Raw genomic sequence first — 24,885 nt, forward strand, 5'->3', positions numbered from 1 at the left:
TTTTTAATTATAATCCTGGTGACCAAACAATAACTCCAGGCAATACACAATAATGTGTAATACACTGGAATAAACAAACAGGTTACAGTCCCAAATAATACCTTTAGTCATAAATGACTACAGGACACACAATAAAACAGCAAAACGTTTTAAAAAAACAACCCAACCCAATCCCACGCCATATGACATACCCCCAAGCATGAAGTCTATCAAGCTTAAACACCATAAGCCAGAGTAAACAAGTGTGATTTTAATGATCTTTTGGCAGTGAATTCTAAAAACAAAATACAAAAAACAATATAAATAAAAGGTTTTTAAAAAAAAAAAAAATAAAAAAAAAAGGTTTTCAGTATTATACTCTTCCAGACTACAGTTGTTTAAAAACAGAAGTTCACTGATGTCATAGGACAAAACATTACAGCTGGTGCAGCAAGTGCTTTCACTAACAATCGACACTTTGGGATAAAATGTTGAAGGACCACTTGCTATTGTTAACTGCAATATCTGCAGCTTTAAAGACTCAAATTACAAGCTCAGACAGTCACTGTATTTTTAGATGTATTTGTGGAGAAATTATTTTCTGATTAATAGTACTGTAATTACATATGCAAATACATCTAAAAATATGCTTAACATTTATTGCTTAACACCGCCATCATTTCTCATGTTCACTACACACATTTCTATGAAAGCAAAAAAAAAAAAAAAATAAGCACCCTCTGTTTGAATAACATTGGCTCAGTGTTAAGTATTACAAGACAGTTTTAAAGATAATGGGCAATTAAATGCGGCAAGAAACTCAACTATTGGCGACAGTAACCATCCCAGTAAACAAGGGGTCCTCCCAAATGTCACATACTGCAGAATGACAATGCTCTTTGCTATTGCCATATCTCCACAGCAGTGTGGAGTTATGGTTAGGGCTCTGGACTCTTGACTGGAGGGTTGTGGGTTCAATCCCAGGTGGGGGACACTGCTGCTGTACCCTTGAGCAAGGTACTTTACCTAGATTGCTCCAGTAAAAACCCAACTGTATAAATGGGTAATTGTATGTAAAAATAATGTGTAAAAAAAATAATGTAAAATTTAACTCAGCCCTAGTTAGCAGGGTCACTACTCACACTTAAGCTAATTTTAAAAACTAGCTGTGGATTTTGCATTAACTACCCTTAACAAACGTGTAGTCCAATTTTTAGACAGAAGAGAAAGTATAATTATTATTATTATTATTATTATTATTATTATTATTATTTCAGTACCAGTTACTTACTATTTTGCTCTTTTTTTTTTTTTTCAAACCAGATACTATTTTCACAACATTTTAAGCCTGTAGAAAGTTGTTTGATGTTGGTTGTTCTGAACCTTAACCCAGTGCCAACATCCAAAGTCCAATCACAATGCATACAGCTGGTGCATTGTTTTTGTCCAATATACTGTACAGCTATGTACTGACTTTCCAATGAAAAGTTAGCAATTATTATTAGGTATATTATTAACGCTTAGCAAGTACGGGATTGAATAAACACATAGCGGTATTAATAAACATGGGTATTTAGGATTGAGGCGATTTCTTTCAACTGCGATTGCCTTTTGCACATCAGAGTAACTGCATAAGAATGCTTAAAAAATAAATGATGCAAAAATAATTTTACACCCATGTTTCCTTTAAGTTACAGAAATGTTAACGCTGCTGCATTGGAACAACCCTCCCTGTAATAGTCGTAATTGTGAAATTAACAAAATGTGAAAACTTTTTCATGCAGGACACAGATAACTGTACAATATGTGGCATATTATTTAAAACACATAATGAGGTAGCTGTGATAGACATTTTAAAATGATCTACTGTCTCAATAAGAGAAGCATTTTATCTTCACTCTTGATAGAAAGCATAATATATTAAACCTCCATCCACTGAGAAATAAAAATGTGACATTTATTCAAGCATAAAAATTCTCCAGTATGACAGCTATTAAAAGCTAGCAACACATTTAACAAATACTGTATTTTAGTGAATTGTGCAGATACATCCCTTATTGTAGTAAATGGATGGCTAAATGAATTACAGTGCACTCAGTAGAGCAGATTCCTGTAGAACCAGTGGAATGCATTTCATTCGTCTATCAGTGCAGTGTGTAAAAGTGCCAGAGATGTTGATGCCTGCTACCACTGATGAATCGGACGACCCTGCAGATGCTCTATTGATTTAGATCTGGGGATTGTGGCCATCGCAGAAGTGCAGGTTCCGGTTTATTCATGTTTCTTGAAGCACTGTGTGATGCACCTGATCTACAATCTGCCATGCCGACTTCTGGAAAAAGAAGTTTCCTGCCTAATTCTCTATGTACAGTTCTGCTTGTTGACATGGGATTGAGTAGTCGTTGATGTCCCAATTGCAGTAACACACACTGCATGAGGAGTTTTAAATAACTACCACCTGTCAGATGATGTTAGATGTTTGGCTAGTAGTAACTGGATAAGCATGTTTACAATTCTTTAAAAAATATATTGATATTGATTTAGCCAAAATTATCTTAGAAATGTTTCCTACAGTGAGCATACATTACTGTACTGTAAAATCCTGTACTGTTTTTAGTATGGACCACTTTTTAGTGCTCATACAAAATGTGGATCCTTATGCACTAATTGTGCCCTTCTACCTATCTGGTGAACATTTTATCAGACTCCTTGTCTCCTATAAACCTTTCAGATTCAACTGGGGAATAATATGATAAAATCCTTGTAAGGGGTTGGAAACATAAGAAAATGTACAAATGGCCCATTTAAGCTCACCCGGTTCCTTCTAGCTTATATCAAAACTTTTGTCAAGTTGGATATTAAAGGATCCCAGTGATTCTGCCTCAACAACATGATTAGGTAACCCATTCCATCCCCTCACCTCTGTGTGTGAAGAAGTGTCTCCTTCCCTCTGTTCTAAGTCTGTTTCCACTTAATTTACAGCAGTGTCCTCTGGTCCTGGTTTCTGTACTGCACTTAAAAGTATGTGTTTAAGTGCAGTACTGACCCCACCCCCTAGTTCTTCCAGCCTGTCTTCATAGCTCATTCCTTTAAGCCCTGGAAAGAGTCTGGTTGGTCTTCATTGGACTCTCTCCAGTGTCAGTGTCTCTTTGACTGCTTCCTCACGCTGTCTGTTTGTTGACAGCAGTGTCTATTACAACACCATGGTCTTTCTCTTGTTGAACCAGTTCCATGCCCCCTATTTGGTATTCAGGTCTCTATATTTGTTGATATAAAATTGATTTTGTTACGTTTTTGCCCTGTTCATGCTAAATTATTTATTGCTGGGGGTTGTTGGGTGTTTTTATTTTATGATAAATTATTTACAATAGATAAAAGGGATTATAATGATACCATACATAATGAAAATTTTAAAAAAACAAAAACTTTAGCATGCTCCCTGTCATCTTAATAAATGAAACACTTTTTTTTTTTTTTAACTGTTTTCTTTTTCTTCTTAGGAATGTGACAATGTTATTACAATGGTTTATGAAACATTATTTCAGAACATGAGCTCTTGCACTGGCCCAGGGCCTGGTTCATCAGAATTATTTTCATTTCAGTTAACTTGGACATTGTCCAGAATGGCAGGTGTGTTATTTGCATATGTTGTCTTAATTTTATCCTGTAAAATCAGCATGATAGTTTATTATAACAAAATAAAAATAAATAATTTACACACACAAGTATATAAACATAATGTATAAAATGCAATGCATATGTAAATCAATACACTTGTTTGAGTCTATTTACTCTGCCTCACAATGTAGGAGATTTAACACACATACACTGCTGCTTGTAATCTGCAATAGATTGCCAGTCACTGGCAGGACACAGCTGGGATCATTTTACTCAATGTTAGGTTCAAATGATTGCCATCCAGCTGGATAGAAAACAAAAAGTCAGGAAATTAACACTAGTTGTAAACACACACCTGCCTACTGGTCAGACACAGAGGACAGAAACAAGTCACATGAAGCCTGCACAATATCCAGACAAAAACACTGAGATGAAATGCAATTTGTTACTGAACTGTGTTGTTCATTAGGCTGATACCTCCTTCAACAGCCACAAATCATCTTGTGAAAACGTGTTGAGGAAAGTAAACCCACTAGCCATGTGAAAAAGACACTGAAAGAAGCCTGATACGATTCTGCCAAATTAGCATTGGGATGAGCTCCACGGGTACTGTACTGTTTGTTTTAAATGCATCTGTGACAGTAAAACACAACCCAACAGGTTTTAAATACCACTACAGTGAAAAGAGTGAAATCGAAAAACAAGAACAAAAAACCAACACACATAAAAAATATACGTATTGCTTATGTAGTGAACATTATGAATAAAGAGTGCATTAAAACAAACACTGCCTGTTTTTGTGCACTGCAATAATTAAACTATAACTCATTCACAGGTGTGTATGTTAAGCATGTGTACACATACAATCATTTCTAATTAGCTTTTTTGACTCAGCAGATTTCCAGCTGTTTTGACAGGGCAGCCGATATTTACAGCCCTCTTTAAATAAAATAAAATGTGGGCGTACTGTAAAATGCAGCGTACACCAATTTCCTACCACAAGTCATCGCTCAGATTCAAACATGTGAAGAGAAAGCTCTACTATGAAGCAGTAATATATATATATATATTTTGTGTTTTGTTTCCGATTCTAAAATAAAAGGTAACATTTCATGTAAGATGAAGTGAACATTTGATAAGCTGTAAATACCAGACCAGTTCAAGTAAATTTTATACCACCCAATAGTGTTATTTTAACTGTGTTAAGTAAGCATGTGGTATTGCTTTTGCTCAGTACTATCTAAATAATATAATAATATTTTATAGGAGTTTATTAAGTGTCTTTTTTAAATCAGAATGTATTACCCTTATTGTACTGTCATCATCCTAACCCTCCTCATCACTAATTTATTTATTTTTTTTTTACCCCATTTTCTCCCAATTTGAAATACCCAATTCTTTTTAAGCCTGGCTCACCGCTGCAACCCCCGCACTGACTCGGGAGAGACGAAGACGAGTACACGCGTCCTCCGAAATGTGTGCTGTCAGCCGTCCACTTCTTTTCACTCTGCAGGCTCGCCATGCAGCTCCCTTCAGAGCTACAGTGTCGGAGGTCTACGAAGCTCTGAGCCGCTTACAGGCAGGTCCACAGGCGCCCGGACAGTCTACAGGAGTCACTGGAGCACGGTAAGCCGAGGACACCCTGGCCGACCTAAGCCCTCCCCACCCTAGGCGATGCTCGGCCAGTTGTGTGCTGCCCCTGGGAACTCCCGTCCACGGCTGGCAGTGGAATAGCCTGGACCCGAACTTGCGATCTCCAGGCTATAGGGCGCATCCTGCACTCCACACGGAGTGCCTTTACTGGATGCACCACTCGGGAGCCCCCTCATCACTATTTTACCACTATTATTATTATCATCAAGCAGTGGAAAGTTACAAGATTTGTATGTAATAAAACTAGCATTTTATCTGTTTTTTTAGTATTTGGAGTTTCTGAAAGGAGCACATGTCAGTAAATGTGATACGAGTCTTCTAGCCATTCTCAGGGCTATCCAGAGGGGGTATATAAAGAACCCAGGGAACACGTTCCGTGTTTTGTGTAGATGGTATGTAGTCTGTTTGGTGTTTGTTCAACTTATTATGTTTCAGCGACCCCTACTGGTTAATACCCTGTGAATCAGCTGTTTTCCCCCAGGGCCCATTCTTGCACAGAAAGCCAAGTGGTATCATCCAATCAAAAACAGTGGCATTTAACCCTGAGCAATTGCACTCTTGCACCGTTAATTAAGATTCACATTGTATTAGTGAAACTAGACTTATTTTTCAAAACATATTTGAAATGCAATTATATGTGCTTTGACTTAAACAAAACAAAGAATCACAATAATGCACTGCATTTTATTAACGCTCTCTTACACATCTACATGTACAAAAAGCTCTGTGCTTTGTCTTTGATTTACCCTTGTTAGTTTACCCACCATTTGCGAAAGCCCTTGAAAATGTTTACTTCTTAACACAACTTCAACCAAACGTGGAAGAACGGTGTCAGAATTTTAGAGGAAGAGATCTATTCAGCATTAAGGTTGTGCTTCTTTTAGTGTTTCTTTGAATGAGCGACCTTGGGGAGAAAAAAAAAACAAAAAAAAACATAAGCAACCTGCTATGTTGTTTGTACAAATGAATGCATATGGTTAGAGCTACAGTATGCTCCTTAGTTTAGATTATACAATACAATTGCACAGTGGAGACAAATACCCAACTCCACCCAATCCATATTCTTTTATAGGGATTTGGTGTTGTATTTGGGGTTTCCATAGATGATTCAAGAAAGGAATGCAACCTTTGCATGAACCTGCAGAAACAATTGTTAAACATACTAAACTCACTAGAATTATTTCTCATGCTTAGATGTTATTATATGGTGCAGATAACACCCACTTAGGCATAAAACAGTAAACACATACAAACCACAAAATATAGATGTAGAGAGGCAGTGGCTTTAGTTTTGAATCCCACCCCAATAGTGTACAAACTGAAATGACGGACTGCATATGCAGGCAATGCTCATTGGCACTCCCCTAGCCACCTGCAACTTGTTCAACTTCAAACTAATTTTAGGGGGTATTGAAAAAATTTAACTTTTGTGATAGAAAAAATTAAAGGCAAAACATGATGTCAACTGAGTTTTAAAAAATGTGACTGATAAAATGAATGAACTTGTTGATATTCAAGCGTGTTTATTTATAAATAAATGCTGTGCATGTGAAGTAACCGGTGTGCTCCTAAAAGACACACCAGATGCACCAGGCATTACCTCCCCCTAGTATTGAATTCTCTGAATGTGTTATCTTGTTTCCCTTATGTTAGTTGGTTGGTTTTAACCCTTTGCGGTCCTATGTCGGACCTGGTCCGACATTGCAATTATTCCTATCCGGTCCAATGTCGGACCCTGTCCGACTCATCAAAAAGACGCAAAAAAACAGGTTTCTAGTCGATTTTTCTCCGGAAAAAGCAGAGAAAACCATTCAATGGCTGAGTGGGAGCAACAGGAGCCGAGACAAGATTTGTTATACTTGCCCCTGGCATCTGATAATGGAGGCCATAAGGAAACAAGCTGGCTGTGACTGCATCAGCGCTCAGAGAATATCACGGACATTTGCAGAGCTTTTTTCCTATGTTATAGTAATAAAATAATGACTTGGATCGCATTATTGAGGCGTTTGGTGATAAAACGAGTGATTAGGAGATGATTGATCGGTATGTACAACTATTATTCTTAGCATATGTGAAAGCTATAGCGAATGAAAGGGTGGGGCGGGGCTGGAGATGCCTAGTGAGTGCTTTGTTTATATGTAGGGCCTTTTAAACCTGTTTGACTGTGGAAAAAACAGCACGTCTAAAATTAACTGCGCGTGTGAAAATAAATTGGACCTGACGCGCCTGACACGCACTTAATAAATGGACTGCAAAGGGTTAAGGTTTACTAAAGGTAAGATACTGTAAGTTGATCAGTCATATTCAATTGTACCTTTAATTCTTCCTCACACATCAGTCTCTAGCTCTAGGCGGCTGATAATATTCTTGTGTAGGCCTTGTGCGCCTTGGCTGCCCATCCCCACCTCCACGGTACTCTAGTGACTTTTCATAATACACGTCATCTTCTTCCTGTGAGCAAACAACCACTTTTAAATGAGTGTTTAGTCTTACTCGGTTTGCTTGTACAATGTATTCAAATTGCGTGTTAAGAATTTTATTTGAACTGGTTTTAGCAGTTTCCATGATTTCTTTTGTATGGTGTTTGAAAATTCCCATAATACATAAGCTGCAATACATTGTTTTGCTTTTCTTACTGTAAACCAATCAAGGCGATTGAACTGTCAGTTTAGACTACTAGGGTGAAGTTGTACCAAGGAGCATCCTTTTCTTTTAAAAATATTCGTACCAATTCCATTGTTTTGCTGCCCACCTCTAAATAATGTTTGTGAAAGTGTAAATTGCCTAGGGAGTAGCCTATATTTTCCGAACAAACAGAATACTTACCCATGTCTCAGCTTCAATGGGCTTGACATTATGGAGCAACACTTCTTCATAGTTCCCATAATCACTGAACACAACCACTGCTGTTGTTCCTGAAGGATGAACTCCATTGATTCTGGCCCGGTAAAACTTGAGAGAACAAAGAATATACTTTATATCGGTTTTCAATGAAGAACTGAATTTATCACAGAGCTTTCACTGGTTAAGCCTATGAAGCACAGTATGCAACAGACTTGATTTAAACAATTAAAAAAAAATAATCATATTTATTTTAAGTATCATTACCTTAAATCATGGATGGCATTAGATAGCCAACAAAAGTTGCCTAACATTTTTCATATTATATTTTAAACATCAAATATTTTAACAATTAAAAATTATTTTAATTAACATGCACATTAAGACTACAAAATTATCTAAATGCCAATCAAGTAATGTTAACGCACTGTCCTATTAATATATAATTATTAGAAATTAGTTAAGACGGTTCCTGATTTATCATTGATTTTTTGGAGAATAAAACAAGAATTGTTCAGTAAAATCATATTTTTAATTTTTTACCTTATTATCTTCCCAGTAAAGGGCAAGGCACTGGTCTCCTGGCTTCCAATGATCATACTGCAAACGGTTAGACTCTGAAGAAACATAAGGTGTTTCAAAAGCTTTCTCAGACTTGATTGGCCCTGACCTTGTTTTAGGTCCAGAATTATAAAAAGCATTTTTGCTTTCATGATCATTGAAAGAGTTTGTACTTGGCTTCTTTATGGGTCCACTTCTTTTATGGTGAGAATGCTCCGACTCTCCATTTTGCACACTGTGAGTGTTGACAACTGTTCTAACAGTACCAAAGTCATTTGCTATATTGGTGTCTCTGTCTGTTCGTGAATTATAGAAGTTCCCATTATCCACGGCTTTTGATTTTCTTTCATAATTATCTGTGCTCTGCTTGTCATATTTTCCTCTCTTTTGATGATTTGCTTCTATTTTGTAATCACGACTTGGATTTCCTTTGAGGTCCATTTCACTGCTGCACTCCATGGATTTGTTCTGCATAGTATTATCCCATAGACTCTTTTTAACAAACATTTCATTCTGTGGGGAAGTGCCTGATAGTGCATGCTCTCTTTGCCTCACATTGGTAGAGTAAGTTCGGCCTCCCTTCTTTCCCTCTTCAGTCCTATTTTCAGACCCTACAGAGTTTGTTTTTTCAGGAGCACTCCACCTTGATGGGGCAGACGTTTCCTGAGCTGGCCTGGCGGGTGGATTATCTTTTTGGAATCGCGGTGGTCTGTCGTTTCTTTGATGCCTCACTTCATTTCTTTGAGGATATTTTGGTTGCATGGGTTCCTGGGGTTCCCTTGTACAATGGTCTTTGCTTGGGTAAAATATCTTATTCTGTTGTGCCTGATGGTTCAGTGTAGATTGGCTTTTTGGTTCTAGGCAAAAAGAGATAAATAACCAGTAAATAACCAGATGGGTAAATGAATCATAAAACCCTGTTGTGCATTACTTCACAGTAAATCCGATCCACTGTCTTCTTATAGAATAATATTAATAAAGGAGGAGTGTACACTGTTTGAAATACCACTGAATGCACAATTTTAAAGTGGTTGTAGGCAACAAAATAATTTCATAAAACATACTTGTTTTGCACTTTCCCTACATAGGTCTCAAACGTGCGGTTTTGAAAGAAACATAGGAAACATTTATTTTCATTTTAAAACATGCAATGCAATAAGTTAGAGAATTTTCAGTTTGTTTGACTTGCCTTCCAGGAAGCGTGTTACTTCTCTGCTTCCTATGTCATTTCATTTTAGTGTGCCCAATTATTTTACCCCTGATTTTCTCCCCAATTTGGAATGTCCAATTAATTTTTCCCTTCACCGCAGAAATTCCCCACACAGCACAGGAGAACCGAAGGTTCAGCGGACCTTCAATCCCACGACCAATCTAGCTTCCTCTTTTACACCCAGGAACTCGAGAGCAGATGTCAACGAGCCAACAGCCTCCAGAGAACAAAGGCCAGCCCTGCAGGTCTCTGTTCTGAGCTCACTGGGTGCCTGGCCAGCAGGGTTCGCTGCAGCGCAAAGAGGAGAAAGCAGAGCCAATGCAACCCTCCCTTCGGAATCCCCAGCAAAGACCGGCGACTTCGCATAGCCAGATTGTGAACCTCCAGAATTTTTTTTAAGGTCAAAACATCTTACAGGCTACAAAGCAAGTCAGTCATTAGGGGAAGCAGATGGTTTGTTATTGGTAGTGAAGGGATGGGGACAATTTCACTCTCCAGGATGACCAAATAAGTGCAAGACAGTACAAGCATGGCTTTGGATTAAATCACAAACTTTGCAGTGATTGACGAATAGTTATGCCCGAGTTAAACTGGGTTAAATGCTCCTACTTGAGCTTCCTGATGTTTTATCATTTCAGTAAATGGCAGGGCTTTGAACTCAATCTCCTGAAGCAAATTAGGCTTGAGCATGCAGGCTGATGTAATGTACTTTCAGACCCAAATGATTTCATCAAATAAGACACACGGATGCATTCATGTGGAGTCACAGCACACCTGGTCTGGAAGATTAATACTACAGAAGTACCAAATATATTTATTTGAAAAAAATCAGAACACAAGCTGTATTTATGTAATTTGATACATTACGTTTAGACTTAACTTTTGCAGTTAACAAAATTAGAGTAAGTTATCATAACAATATAGTTAAAGAGAAAATTAAAACAGGAAGATTCCAGTCCCTAAATGAGGACAATAGCACTTAATGGGTTAACTGTGCCATCAATGACATAAATGATATGCAAATATCTAAATGATAGATCTGATGTAAATTCTTGTTCACAGACCACAAAGCACAACGACTGGTAAGAAAAAGATTTCTAAAGTTTTTCAGGTGGATATTTTACATTGTAAACATGACAAAAAAGTGTGGTTTTCATTAGTGAACATGCCAGCTGTATCAATCCCTACAATCCATCTGTATGTTATCAACACTGCCTGCAAACATTGATCTTGAAGGAATTAAGAGCTGTCTAACAGGCCCTTTATTAGACTTTTCTTAATTCCTTCAATTAAGCTTTACCATCTGTTTGATGTTGAACATGTGTCTCACAAAAAACTTTCACCTGAATATGTTTTACAGACAGTATAATTTATTTTATGTTTTAATGTGGTTGCAAGAGGTGTTGGTTTAAATATGTGAAGATGTAAAGAATGGAAACAATCTGAAAAGAAAAACCTAAAACATTGACAATGTGGATTGATTAGGGAGAATAATGGGCAATTTGAATATTTTTGATTGATTTCTTTATTTTTAAAACTGGCTAGAAGAAATAATCCAAATGTGTTTCACTGAGCAAAGGTCAAAAGTGTGTAGCAAAATGTGTATTCTCTAACCTGAAAAGAAATTGTATTAACTGAAAGCCTCCAATGTGTTTTTCTTTAAAATAGTCATTTGTAATCGAGAGGTTATGCAGCAGCTCAGTGCTAATTATCCTCCTTGTATGCAACATTTCTCTGGGGCTTGCAATTCAACCCACAGCCAAATAAAATTATAAAGCAATTAAACATAATCAGCACAACTTCTCCCTACCACTCAATACTGCTAGAAACAACAGGGCTCCAGACAAACTTTTTGCCCAAGGAGCCAATGGCTCCTAAGCCAAAAATGTTGGGTGCCAATTTAAGAGCAAGTTGGTTGCTTCCAGCTGTTTAACATACAAGAAAAAAAAAAAAACACACTAAAATTATACAAAAACAGAAACATAATGTTTGTACTCATTTGTTTGCTACCTAATTGTTCATCTATGCTGCATTTTACTTTTATTATTATTATTATTTATTTCTTAGCAGACACCCTTACCCAGGGCGACTTACAATTGTTACAAGATATCACATTAATTTTATATACAATTACCCATTTATACAATTGGGTTTTTACTGGAGCAATCTAGGTAAAGTACCTTGCTCAAGGGTACAACAGCAGTGTCCCCCACTTGGGATTGAACCCACAACCCTCCGGTCAAGAGTCCAGAGCCCTAACCACTACTCCACACTGCTGCCCGCAGTGTGGAGTAGTAAATTAGAGGCCTTGGCTGTCCTCTGCTGTTCACCCACTACACCGGTTCTCAAATGCTGTCAACAACTTGTTAAACTTCAACAAATTTGAAATTTCTTTAAATTGCATGGACCAATGGAGATGCAGGTAGCATTTAAATTATTTCTTAAAAAAGTGTGACATCCATAGGCACCTCCACTATACCCCAAAAGTGGTATTAAGGCAGTTTAGTACAATTCATTATGACTGGAACCTATTTGCCCCCTTATGTAAAATGAGGGAATATTTAACAACAGCTGCACAATTGCAAATCAATACAGGTTGATCAGAATATAGTCGAAAGTCATTATTGGTATCGAAAACAAGAGAGGTTGGTATATACCTTCAATAGAGAAAGAACCCATCTTTGACTCCAAGAAATCAAACAATGTACTAGGGCCAGACGGTCTACCACCCAGCAATTCATCTTCATCCTCTGGTCTAGTCCTCCCTCTGCCTCGCCCCTTTCCTGCAGAAACAAAAACATTTATATTTGGCAGCTGATTATGACTTTATCTGGTATTCTCGTATGTAGAGTTAATTCAATGTCTCAGTTTTACATTACGTTACGTTCCTGTTCTAAAATGTGATTTGTATACACAGAGCTAAATTACTGTCATGAATTATTTTTCAGTTAATACTTTAGTGTCTTGTATTTATAGTACCTCTTGGCAGAGGTCCCTGAGCAGGTTTCGGCTTATTGCTGTTTAGTAGAAAATTTAGTGCAGCTTCCAAGTTGTTGCTATGATCCATAAGAGCCTGTCTTGCAGCTTCTTTATTGAAACCCATTTCCATTATGTCTCTTAAAGCCCTCTCATCCACCTGTAAAATACAAGAAATAAAAACAAAACTGGAAATGGGAGATTTTGTGAACAAAAAACAAAGCATCCCTGATTCCATAACTTTTTTATACAGAATAAAAAAATACAACAGCGTACCTAGTATAATGAATGGTCATATTTCAAAACATGTAGTCTGCTGGAACACCCACATATAAAAATAAACCTATTTAACAAAACTAAACATATGAAGCAATATTACGTTATTGGTGCATCAGATTGGTTATATTGTTCAGCAATAGAGACACATTTTTAAATCTTAATATAAAAACAGATGCAGAGATGCTGGTATAAAATTTAATTTACTTTCACTTTCGCTTAAACAGCTAATTATTTTGCAGAATTCCTGTGGTATCAATTAGTGAAAACTATATAACTCAATCACCCAAAACAGCTTGTGAAACACCACTTTTCATTATGACAGGACTCTGGCGGTTGATAAAAGCCAAAGTCATCAGTTTCATAAACTCTATTGCATCAAATCTTTCTGAACTGACACAGGTTAGTATTCAATCCATTGTTGCTTGTCTGCTATTAATTGATTGTGAACTTCTTGCGCCATCTAGTGACAATAAAACTGTAGCATAACCTCTCTTAAGCTTGATCAAAATGCCTTGCAAAATCTCAGCTAATGAATAGTATGTACATGTACAATTTTTATTACAATTTTCTGTTTAATATTTAATTTCATATAACTGATCTAACATGTTAGCGCACACATTATTATATATATATATATATATATATATATATATATATATATATATATATATATATATATATATAAAAATAATAAAATAAAAAAGGCTTTCAGCTTTTGCATTCCATAAGTCTATGAAAAGCAGGTATTTCAGATTGTTGTAGATTTTGGTATACTTTGCTACCGCAATTTAAAGTCCTAAAGGCGCTGTTCAGACATCAATCTGAATATCAAAAAACATTTCACTCCAAATTTAACACAGATCCCTATTGACCCTTACCTGTTTTACAGAATTCAAGAACTTATGCATTTCAAATGGTGTCAAAAAATGAAGGAAATCGTTTAGAATTTACGTTGTCAAAAATGAAAAGTAATAGTCACTGATTATATCTATCAATCTATCTATCTCTATATAATTTCAGTGCTAACTTATTATAACGCGACCCGTTATAGTGCGGAATTGGTTATAACACGGTAAGGTCATGGCTCCCATTTCCCCCATAATGCAATTTGGCTCAGTAAAGTTGGGTTTTATTGTTGTTTTACATTACTGTATTTAAACCCATTTAAGTTGAAACTGGGACATATAATAATTATAAAGCTCCTGTGCTTGCACTGTATTTTTTCAAAACAAAATGTCCGTCAATGTTACAAAACAAGTACAAACAATACAAGTGTGTATAAACGTTCTTGGATTCTCTGTTATTTATTTACAGTTTACAACATTTACAACATTTATTATAAAAAAATATATCCTTTAAATAAGCATGGTGTAAACTTTAAACTGGTGGAATAGCAGTTTCTATTCTACGGTTTGTTGTTTTTGGTGTGGCCCAGGCTGACAGGAATAATCGCCCCAATAAACTGTGGATTCGAGTACCTGCAGATTGTGCGAGTCTCTTCCCTTCATTTTCCACGGTACGCTACACTATTCATTTGGCCATTGTAAATCATTTAGGGAATACAATATTCGTTATAAAGCAAAACGCAAATAACGCCGTCTCCAAGTATGGACCCCGACAACCGCGTTATAACAGGGTAGCACTGTAAACACTGCTCACAGAAAGGGTACATGTGAAAAGTCAATTTAATCTGTAACGTTTTGAAGTGAATATATTGAAAGGAATATTTCATCTGTATTTTACATTGAATCAAATTGACCTAAGAATAAGAGTCACAATGGAGGTGGGGGGTTGCATCATTTTTCACACATCAGTTAATAGCAGGTTGGGCTCCCTCTAGCAGCGAAACAGGCAGTCAGGCGTCGACGTTACTTCATTTTCATTCTGATGGTTTCTATTTGTATTTTAAAGGGTCCCGATTGGTCTTAAAATGTTTGAAGTGAATGATAAATCTTTGTAAACATTTAACTTTTTGGTGGTGTTTTTTTAGTTTTTATTTTTTATTTAAGCTGAAAAAATAAGATCCGTCTTAGGTGTTTAATGTTTGCCTTTTGTGAATAACCCACCGATGGGCATAACATGTTATTTATTGATATGACATGTTATTTTATGCTTAGCACAAATAACACTCATTGCATAAATATATATACATATAAAGTTTGTATACACCCTTTAGCATTTTGGTTCTTACCAACTCTCGATAAACACCTTCAGAGCGGCCTTCTGTCCATGCAGGCTTTTCCTCTCGTTTTCTCTGGAATGTATCTCTGCTTTTGTAACTTACACCAATGGTGTTGAGATTGCTTCCAGCATTTCCTCCTCCTCCAAAAGTTCTTATCTTTAAGGAAGGAGAAAAAATAAATCAATTTGTTTTATAAAAAGGACAAAAACTGAAGGAAAAAATAAATAAATAATCTAGCATCAATTATAACACACACAACAAATAGTCTAATTAATGTACAGTGTGGAGAAATCCTAACTTCATTTGGATTATCTTTTAAACCGGTGGTTCAGTATAGGGAACATAAATCCCTTCAATATACAATTTAACAGGCCTAGGTATTCTCAAATATCATTTTTATATGACACTTTTTGTAAGACTTAAACCGTTTTAATTGGTTTTAGTCCAGTTTTCGTTACAGTGCTGAAATAGTTCAAATACATGTGTATATACAGATTGAAAATATTTGAAAAAGCACTGCCTTTAGCGCAAGTCAAAACATCCTAGAAAAAGCACAAAAGGCAGCTTAGTTTAAAATATCACTGCTGGACTAGATTATTACACTGATGCAGTCATCTTTTACTTTACTTAGAGCAGTTAAAGATGCAAAAATCACCTAGATTTAAGGCTGGGAATATTTATTATATACCTACCTCTTTGCTCTTTGCCACTTCTGCAATGGCAGCAATCCTTTGCTTCTCAAATTCATCATTTTCATCTGCAGGCTTAACAATATTTGTAACCTGTAGTGTCTTCCTTTGATCCAGCTCCCTGGTGTCCACTTGCTCTTGATTAACACATTTCTTAGAAAGAGAAGACTTCTTAGTGCTGCAAAAGCTTTTCAACTAAGTCTGTTTTTCTTTATCATTAATATGGAACCATAACCCATATAATGCTACGGTTATGGTATAATATACGACTTAAGATTGCTGTGAGGCACAAGAAGAATCCTGAATTATTATTATTTTATAAGAGCATAGCTGCTGTTCTTCTGCCAGGAGTATCCTTTACTGTGCATTAGGACTCCAGAATATGTGTTACTAATGGAGAGCAGGCTGGTATATGCTCTTCATAATATCAATAAATATCTTCAAACATTGAACCCATGGTTTTAATTAGTGTATATACAGTACTTATTTTAAAAAAGAAATTACCTGGCCAAAAGGCACAAACGGGGGTGGTCCACCTTCTGCACCAATATTACTTCTATTGTGTTTTGCTAAACTCTGTTAAAAGTGGAAAACAATACAAATAGCACAAGGATGAACTTTTCTTCATCAATCAATGTCAAATAAATAAATAAATAAATAAATAAATCATCAAGCCAATACAAATATTAGACCTTCACTTGTACTCTATACAAAAGGTTAACAACAGTAAGAAACATAAAAAAAAAAAAAACTGCAGCAAAGAAAGAATGTCTTCCCTATTGAATCCAGGGCTACTTCACATACTCAATGTTGTTTCTTTGAAGTTCCAGTAACCTTATCTTTGATTCTGTGGGCAGTTCCTTTACACTCACTTAAATCTAACATGCAAGTCACTCGTTTCCAACAAGTAACAACTAGATGCCTGAGTAGAAACTATGCGGATGTGGTTAGTAAAAAACAAATGCCAGCTACTGTTGACAGCACTAAGACTCACTAAACCAGGTAATAAATAACTGCTGTGATAAGTACGGTTTCTATATTTAGTGTTTGTTTTTTGTCTTGGTTTAATTAATATGGCATACTGAGTTAATGTATCACAGAACAGGTACAATAGTTGTGTTCCTTACCCTTTGTAACTCCCATTTGTCTATCATATGATCAACTTCTCCTCCAAGGACAATAATCCTGGTGTCATCCAAAAGCAAAAAGCCATTTTTTATCTGCACTGTACCCAGAAGCTTTACTTTCGTACCAGGGGGGGTGTTTAAACTGGAAAACAAAGACAAACCGTCATTAGGCTTCATTTTGAAACTGGAAAAGCTAGGACTGAATTATAAAAGAAAAACATTAAAATATGGGAACCCTCTGTCAATTAAATATCTGCATAGGTCTCAACTGCAAACATGTAATTAATACTATAACATAAAATAACTTCACAGTTTTAATAAAATCAAAAAACACATGTCAAAGATGAATGAGCTGGAGATCTCTAAATGAAGTTCAGTAGCGCTGCTGAGTTACTTTTTAAACCACTGGTGTGTGGACTACAGAGGTTTCAAGAGCTTCACTACCAACTAAAGCAAATAATTATGAAAACACCTATCAAGCTTGCACACTCTTCAGTGTTAAATAATCCATGTGAAAGCATGCGTTGTGTATAAATTGAAAAATGTAGGCTAGATGTAAAATACCTTAATAAAATATTATAAAATTCTACTAAGGGACCAATGTCTTTCTTTAATCTGTCACTGTGTGGTATAATAACTGACATACATCCATAAAACATAATGTGTAAATGTGCAAAGTCATCAGCAAAATATATAAAGATTTTTGATGAATATAAATCTCTCATGCAACAGTTACGCACATGCTTTTTTATGCATAAACAAGATTATATTTTAGCGTACCATTAGTATTCAGCAGAATTGAATACTGTATGGCTTGCAAGTGAAGCAGCTATCTTCCTCTTGCTTGTAAAGTAAGTCAGTCTTCAGAACACATCCCGATAATCGGATTGCATTTCTACCTCAACAGTGCCCTCTAGTGGCACTGTACACAAAATACCCTTTGATTTTGTTATTCACATAAACCTCATATCAGAAATCAACCAATCACTGAAGTATATGCCAAAATTCCAGTACATCTTATCCTGTGTACAGATGTCATCCCATGTACACTACACCTAACTCCAATGTTCAAAAATCAAAACAAACAAAAAAAAAAACACACATACCTGCACTTTCTTTAAATGCTGATAAAGTTAACTTGCTCTTCCAAAGAAAATATTATCAAAATCGCTACAAACTTTTAAAAACATGTTTTTCCGGCTCGCTTTTGTTTTAATAAATACGATAGTCTCAACACAACATGCTGATTTTAGACTGAACCACTTCATGACTGGGGTAAGTAAAATGTATGTTTTAAATAAAATATTTTTCACTTTAAAGCTATTCCTGAGTACAATCTTCATTTCTGTGATTTATACTAAGCTAATATGTTATGTGTAGGGTGTCTCATATTGTATAAAACATGTCACTTTGCACAGCTTGAGCAGCCTCTCGCCCACACTGCACAAGATGACATCTCTTATATAATAAGAGACACCCTACACACCACGTATTAACTTAGAAAATGAGCTTTGAGACACAACATAGCTAAAAATCTATGGATTAAACATATACATACATTTTGTACCTGAGTTTCCGGAACGCAACACACAAGTGCGGTTAGTAAGTATTGTTGTTCAAGATGAATATAAAGTCCTGAACCAGTGTATGCTTTGGGACTCTTATCACTGCACATCATGGTTATGGTATTGGTATAAAACCACAGGACATTACATTATTGAATATCTATTTAAAAATTAAACACTGGTGTTTTTGTGAAAAAAAAAACCAAAAAAAAAAAAAAACATCCACAGACACTCCAGCCAATAACCACTATAAAACTTTATCAAAAGAATTATAAAATACAGCTGGCAAACGAATGGGAGACCCTATGTCAATTAAATATTTTTTTCCGCCTCACCTTATTTTGGAGAGATGTTTGAATTCTATTCCCAAACAGTTTGTATGACCATCTGTCATCTGCAATCGTAGCATCCTTGGAGCACCTTGTGATTCTTCATTGTCTTTAGGAGCTGACACGTTTCTAATTTTCTGTACTTGAAGAATGCATGGGCCTTCAAGCTTAAAAAAAAAATAAAAAACTATACATTAGTTACGTTTCATACCTCAAAATCCTGTACGATTAAATGGTAAACTTTGATGTTGTGTAGATTTAATAAAGTTCAATCCAACATAAAATACTAAGGCTGGACAAAACTAAAATTGCCACAACATTGTAAACCTTCCAGTGGTTGTTTTCATTCATCATGGACACTCCCCGTTATAGGCCCATCACTTCAAAAATAATTGGGAGTTGCCTAGAAGCTTTTTAATATATTAAAACACTTCTAGGTACATCTATCTTGAATATCAAAAGAATCTGAGATGGTAAGGTGGGGACCACTGGTCCATTTGAAGTGGAATGACTCCTAATTATTTTCACTTGAGAAATGATGGTGGACCAGATCTTGCTGCAATCTGCCTGGTGTCACCTGCAGCAACAAGCAGAATAACCTGCGGCGCTGCACTTGCATAGTATCGTCATTCACTATCATAGGAATTAACCAACCAGAGTTTCGTTCACCTCCACTGTCCAGGTGGTGGAATTTGAATTACAAGTTGGACCTATCAACAGTGTGCGTTCATTTTCTCAAGACCTATCTTCAAGTTTGACTTAAACACCAGGTTATCCTTTTATAACCTGATCGCTTCAGCATTTTAAAAATGCAGTAATCCATACATTAGCAAATCATATTTTTTTTCTGTATTTGTCCTCTTAAAATAAGGTTTGACTGTATTCCGCTATTATGCAAGTTGTTGGTTAAATAAATATATTTATTATTAAATATTTTAATCACCTTTTCCACTCTTCCACTGTTAATTTCACTTGGCAGAAATGGCTTGCCAATTGATCGTAGATCACTCTAAAAAAAATGAGAAAATAATAGGAAAACATTTGATATAATCATACTGCAATTGTATATTTAGTTATTTCAGTGTATGGCAACTGACGATATCATTTTTTTTTTTAACATGATTCAAGTATACCACTTCTTATCCCAATCACACCCCAAATGCAAATCAAATAAACTAATTAATAAAAAGCAAAAATATATTAAGCTACTCTGAAGAACCTTTTTTAATGTCAAGGTTCCAACACATTACAACAATTCACCAGAAAGAAAGCACAATCACTATAAATTACATACAGCATTTACTAAGTAGCAGTCATAGTAATATTTCAATTAAAAAATATCAAATGCAATCACCACTGGAACGGCTGTTCAATAACTCTAGACGCAACACATTTTCAAAAAGCAGTGTCAAATAATACATTAGCAATATAAAACAGTGTTTAAGTGATGCAATCTGACTTTTAGTTTTAAAAAACAATGTGATATGATTCAAGCATTCAAAATCCTAAAAGGTATAGACAATGTCGACCCAGGGGACTTTTTTGACCTGAAAAAAGAAACAAGGACCAGGGGTCACAAATGGAGATTAGATAAAGGGGCATTCAGAACAGAAAATAGGAGGCACTTTTTTACACAGAGAATTGTGAGGGTCTGGAACCAACTCCCCAGCAATGTTGTTGAAGCTGACACCCTGGGATCCTTCAAGAAGCTGCTTGATGAGATTCTGGGATCAATAAGCTACTAACAACCAAACGAGCAAGATGGGCTGAATGGCCTCCTCTCGTTTGTAAACTTTCTTATGTTCTACTTATGTTCTTATGTTTCTTGTAATGCCTGTTGAAATTTGAGGTTGCCAAAGACTCTGTGAAAAAACACTGCATAAATAAACACTGACCACTTTGACACAGTGATCCGCAATGCAACTGACTTATGCATATACAGACAGACACAGCACAGCTACTATACCTACATTAAGTGCAATCCTGATAATGTCGTTAAAAGGAACATTGTCCACAGATTTTGTGCAGGCTTCAATTCCTTCATCTGAAAGACACCTGTATCAAGAACAAAAGTGGTTAAAAAATTGAATGCTTTAAAAAACAAAACAAAAAACCACAAACGTTTTGCATGTGTATGGGTTCATCAAGATCAAGCTAACCTTGCATCAATGTAATTTAGGTCATGAAAAATCATGTCAAGGGGTCATCAAAATGGCCATTTTTGCAAGCTTCACACATTCTTACATGAATTACACAGCTTTCACATGTGGCATGAATTACACAGCTCTTACTTTGCATGCACATAACCTTACATCTTCCCTGGAACCCCCTTCTCTGTCACATGTGGATTATGTAGCAATAATAAAATGAATGAAACACTTCTCCAGAATTATGTCCAGTTGAGGTGGAATGGTTCTGGTCTACTGCAGTTTACAACAAGGAGAAATATAGGCTAGAGTCTGCATTTGGATTCTTGAATTAAATTTTGGTCCCCATGTTACAATAAGGACATTTCGGGAAGTGTCTGGAACCCACATAGCTTTCTGTTTTGATGTAGAATAAGTGAATGACTGAGTACATATTTTATTAATGCTCTTTTATAACCTAATTATTACAATGTTTTTTTTTAAATTGTGATCGAATTGTTGTGAAGGGACTTTCCCACAGTACACAAAGAGCATAGCACATAAAAACGTGCGTTTATCTTTCAGCTGATTTAAGATGCACGGTTATTATTAAATTGATTAATAACAACTAGGACGATGAGGAGGCACAAGATGTGTATGTTGGGGCGCTGTGTGAATGTGCAGAATATAATGCTATATAGGGAAATTGAACACGTCACACAGAACCTAGTGAAATTGATATACCTCATAACTGTGGTAATGTAAACTAATGACGAGACACCCAAGTACACGTAGGTATCAACTTGTGCACACTTTTAAGAAAGGAGACAGAACGTTAAAACTCATTAACCCCAAAACGAATCTATATAATATTATTATTATTATTACTACTAATAATAATTCAGAAATGCAACTAACCCTAATAGAATTGGCAAGTACTATATCAGATATACATAGCTTATTACTTCACGCGAGTCGACACATACGTTTAGGTTGTTCCAATCTACCCTATATTGAAGAAATTACATAAACAACGTTTTAGATTCTGTAATAACATGAAAATGCACAGCTGCTTACCAGCCTTCTCCGGACAGAGCTGTAGTAAAATCAGCCATGTTTTCGGAACATTCGTTTTCAACAATAGGCCTGCGGTTTTTTTTCAGCTGTGTAATTAATTAGAAAAAAACAATTTTCTGGGATGTAATTATAAGAAATACATGTATAATGTCGTTTTTTTAAATAAATAATAACAAAAGTATAAAAGAAAACTCAACAATGTAAACACAATTTACGTCAGATCACAAAAGACCAACCAACTCAAAACTCCGAACAAGCGCCGCCTGCAAGGAATGAAAGGTTACTGCGTGACCCGAAGACGTAAGCACGTACAGTAGCTTTGAAGCCAGAAGCCATAGACTGGCAAATCGAAGGGCACGTCGCAATACACAACGCTGCAAACCCATAAACATAAGACTCGTTTTTTTCATGTACAAACTGTTCATTCGTTCTGTTAGTGTGATTTACCGGTTAGTTATTTCGACAATTACCCTCGTAATGAATAAATAAATAGTCACAGTGCTGCATTGGCTTGTTTCAGTGTGGTTCAGGAGTTCTTAGGTACCTTGCATGGTGTCATTGCCCTTTTTTGTACATTTACTTGCAACGCATTAACAGCCATGGTAACCAGAAGGTAATATGCTGACACATTATTAAACTAGAACAGCAGTTCTGTTGATCTGACCTCTCAAACACTGGCCCCTTTTCAGTGTTTTCATCTGTCCTTGCGGTTGCCGCCTGACCGGTTTTTGTACTGTCTTGCCGGTTGCATGTGAAATATTTATGTGCTGTTTTTCCCCCACCTGGGGCAGTTAAGAACAGTAATCGTACAGGGATACATAAAGTTACAACAGTACCAATTTAACCTAGGTGAGAAAAATGACATCGTGCTATTTTTTTGTGTGTAAAGTGTTTCACTGAAACATTGTAGTAATAATTATGGTACTACAGTTGGAAAACGGGAAGGAAGGGTTTGATTAATCACACACATTCTCAAAACAGCCGTTAAGATAGTTTTGAACCAACATATCTGAATAGAGCCAAGAGAAACTGAATCAGAGATTCCTTTTAACTCCTCCTAAAACTAAAAGGAAGGGATCATTAAAAAGCGTCACGAAGATAGCCAAGCACCGTTAAAAGAGTAGCACGTTTTCTGACCAATTGTAATGCCAGTTTGACGGACTGTCAAACATTTCCACCAAACAGATGACGAGGCTTCTGAAGACAACGTTGGGGGATTGGCTAAAGGGGCGGGGTTACACGGTACAGCGTGGCGGGATTTTTCAGATTAATGTCAATATCAATTTCAGTTAAAAACTACTTTAGTTGTGCATGACACTCCGCTGACTATAAGCATACATTCTGAATGCATTAAAGTTTATATAAGCTTAATACATGTGGTTGTTAGGAGGCTTTTTTTTTTCTAAAACTTTATTCATTTTCGCGCTGCTCTTGTTTGGATTAGTGAGTCTTTGAAACCTTTGCCTGTGTAGCCGCAGCGTAGTGATTAGCTGCCTGTGCGCTATAAACAACGATTTATCTTGCATTGCAGTTATAATATGCAGCTAAAAGAATAATACATACATACTATTAGAGTATAATTTAAATGCCATGGAGAATTACCGTCAGCAGCGATATGAGTCCTCTGCCCCTGGAAGGGAGAATAAATTGAGCAGAAAGAAAGTTTTTGCTGGGGGAGCCGGTGGCACTACCACTGGAAGCACTACGGGACATTATGAAGACGGCGAAAGGAAGCCTAAATTTGTAAGTATTCCTTTATTATCCTATTTAAATGCACTGTAATAGTACCGACATAAACTGCAGATAATAGAACATGTATGTTTTCTGCTTTGTCATAACTATTAACACAGACATCCATTCCAATCAGGCCTATCACCTCCAAAATCAAAGAGAGTATGTAACTTATTGAAAAATAAATACTTGTTTTTTCAAGTGTCAACTTGTTTGCAAAGGTTTTTAATTGTATACGATATTATTTTATTATGTATAATATTATTTAGCCTATACGACAAAGTTACACGATTAGAAATCACATTTTTGCAATTAGAAACTGAAAATTATACTTTGGAATTATACTATAAATGTGAATATTTGAAGTGTTACAGCTGTTTAAGGTTTGGGAATTATTTTAAAGGAACAGTTAAAAGGGCTCGGCCTGAGTTCCATCATTCCTTACATACCCTGTTTCGGGGTGTGATTTGCAAGCACAGTAAGTACAGTAGCTGTCTCTCTGATCAACCATCATTTAGATACCTCCTATCAAAACAACCAAGTACACGATTATATACATGTAGATTCTAACGCACAGGATATGGTAAGCAAATGGCAATTTGCAAACATACAGTGTCAAGTACTGACATTGCAGACCGATGTGTGCGTGTGTGTGGCTGGCTAAGTGTGGAATCAATTTCTGTTTAGAGGGTCTCAACTGTTAATTAACTTTATCAGTGTTTTATATGAATGAGAAGGGCACACAGACAGAGCTGCTCTGCAGCATATCACACAGGGCAGTGAAGAACTCCCTGAGCCTCATCTGGCTGCTTGTATTTGGAAGGGCATTATTATGTAATCATTTCTAAGTACTTTACTTCATTGGCTGATGCTGTCCTCTGGTCAAGCTTTCTTATTGAATCAAATAAATAACACTGACAATACAGTGTTTATTTTGTCTAA

General features: G+C 36.1%; 2 protein-coding genes across 5 annotated transcripts in view; one reads left to right on the forward strand and one right to left on the reverse strand.

The window, feature by feature from the left end:
- Positions 1 to 248: 248 nt before the first annotated feature.
- LOC117405377 (tudor domain-containing protein 3-like) lies at positions 249 to 22,515 on the reverse strand. 2 transcript variants are annotated; one of them, XM_034008381.3, is made up of 14 exons: positions 22,213 to 22,515; positions 20,980 to 21,064; positions 19,953 to 20,018; positions 19,016 to 19,176; positions 17,116 to 17,257; positions 16,493 to 16,564; positions 15,992 to 16,141; positions 15,309 to 15,455; positions 12,842 to 12,998; positions 12,520 to 12,645; positions 8,635 to 9,509; positions 8,077 to 8,202; positions 7,565 to 7,701; positions 249 to 6,154 (listed from the first exon to the last, which is right to left on the reverse strand). In XM_034008381.3, exons 1-13 carry the CDS (start codon positions 22,248 to 22,250, stop codon positions 7,585 to 7,587), a joined length of 2,262 nt encoding a protein of 753 aa, XP_033864272.1. In that variant the 5' UTR covers positions 22,251 to 22,515; the 3' UTR covers positions 249 to 6,154; positions 7,565 to 7,584. The 2 variants fall into 2 exon arrangements, with proteins under 2 accessions (XP_033864272.1, XP_033864273.1); XM_034008382.3 differs by lacking the exon at positions 7,565 to 7,701 and having other exon boundaries at positions 22,213 to 22,514.
- An 801-nt stretch (positions 22,516 to 23,316) lies between these two features.
- LOC117405378 (protein diaphanous homolog 3-like) overlaps positions 23,317 to 24,885 on the forward strand; it is a 300,571-nt gene continuing 299,002 nt past the window's right edge. Inside the window, exon 1 of one of the 3 annotated variants that reach the window (XM_059030274.1) lies at positions 23,317 to 23,955. In XM_059030274.1, the coding sequence (XP_058886257.1) occupies positions 23,803 to 23,955 (153 nt within the window). In that variant the 5' untranslated portion in view covers positions 23,317 to 23,802. The remainder of the gene's footprint in view (positions 23,956 to 24,885) is intronic. The other 2 variants (XM_059030275.1, XM_059030276.1) reach the window with 2 other exon arrangements.

The sequence above is a fragment of the Acipenser ruthenus genome, chromosome 9 (assembly GCF_902713425.1).
Source record: "Acipenser ruthenus chromosome 9, fAciRut3.2 maternal haplotype, whole genome shotgun sequence".
Classification (NCBI taxonomy): Eukaryota; Metazoa; Chordata; class Actinopteri; order Acipenseriformes; family Acipenseridae; genus Acipenser; species Acipenser ruthenus.

Coding starts and splice junctions, on each gene's coding strand:
- LOC117405377 (XM_034008381.3), bottom strand. CDS start 22,250: ATGGCTGATTTTACTACAGCTCTGTCCGGAGAAGGCTG. Junction 12,646..12,841: donor TCAGGGACCTCTGCCAAGAG/GTACTATAAATA, acceptor TTGTTTCTGCAG/GAAAGGGGCGAGGCAGAGGG. Junction 9,510..12,519: donor GGGTTCTTTCTCTATTGAAG/GTATATACCAAC, acceptor CTTTTTGCCTAG/AACCAAAAAGCCAATCTACA.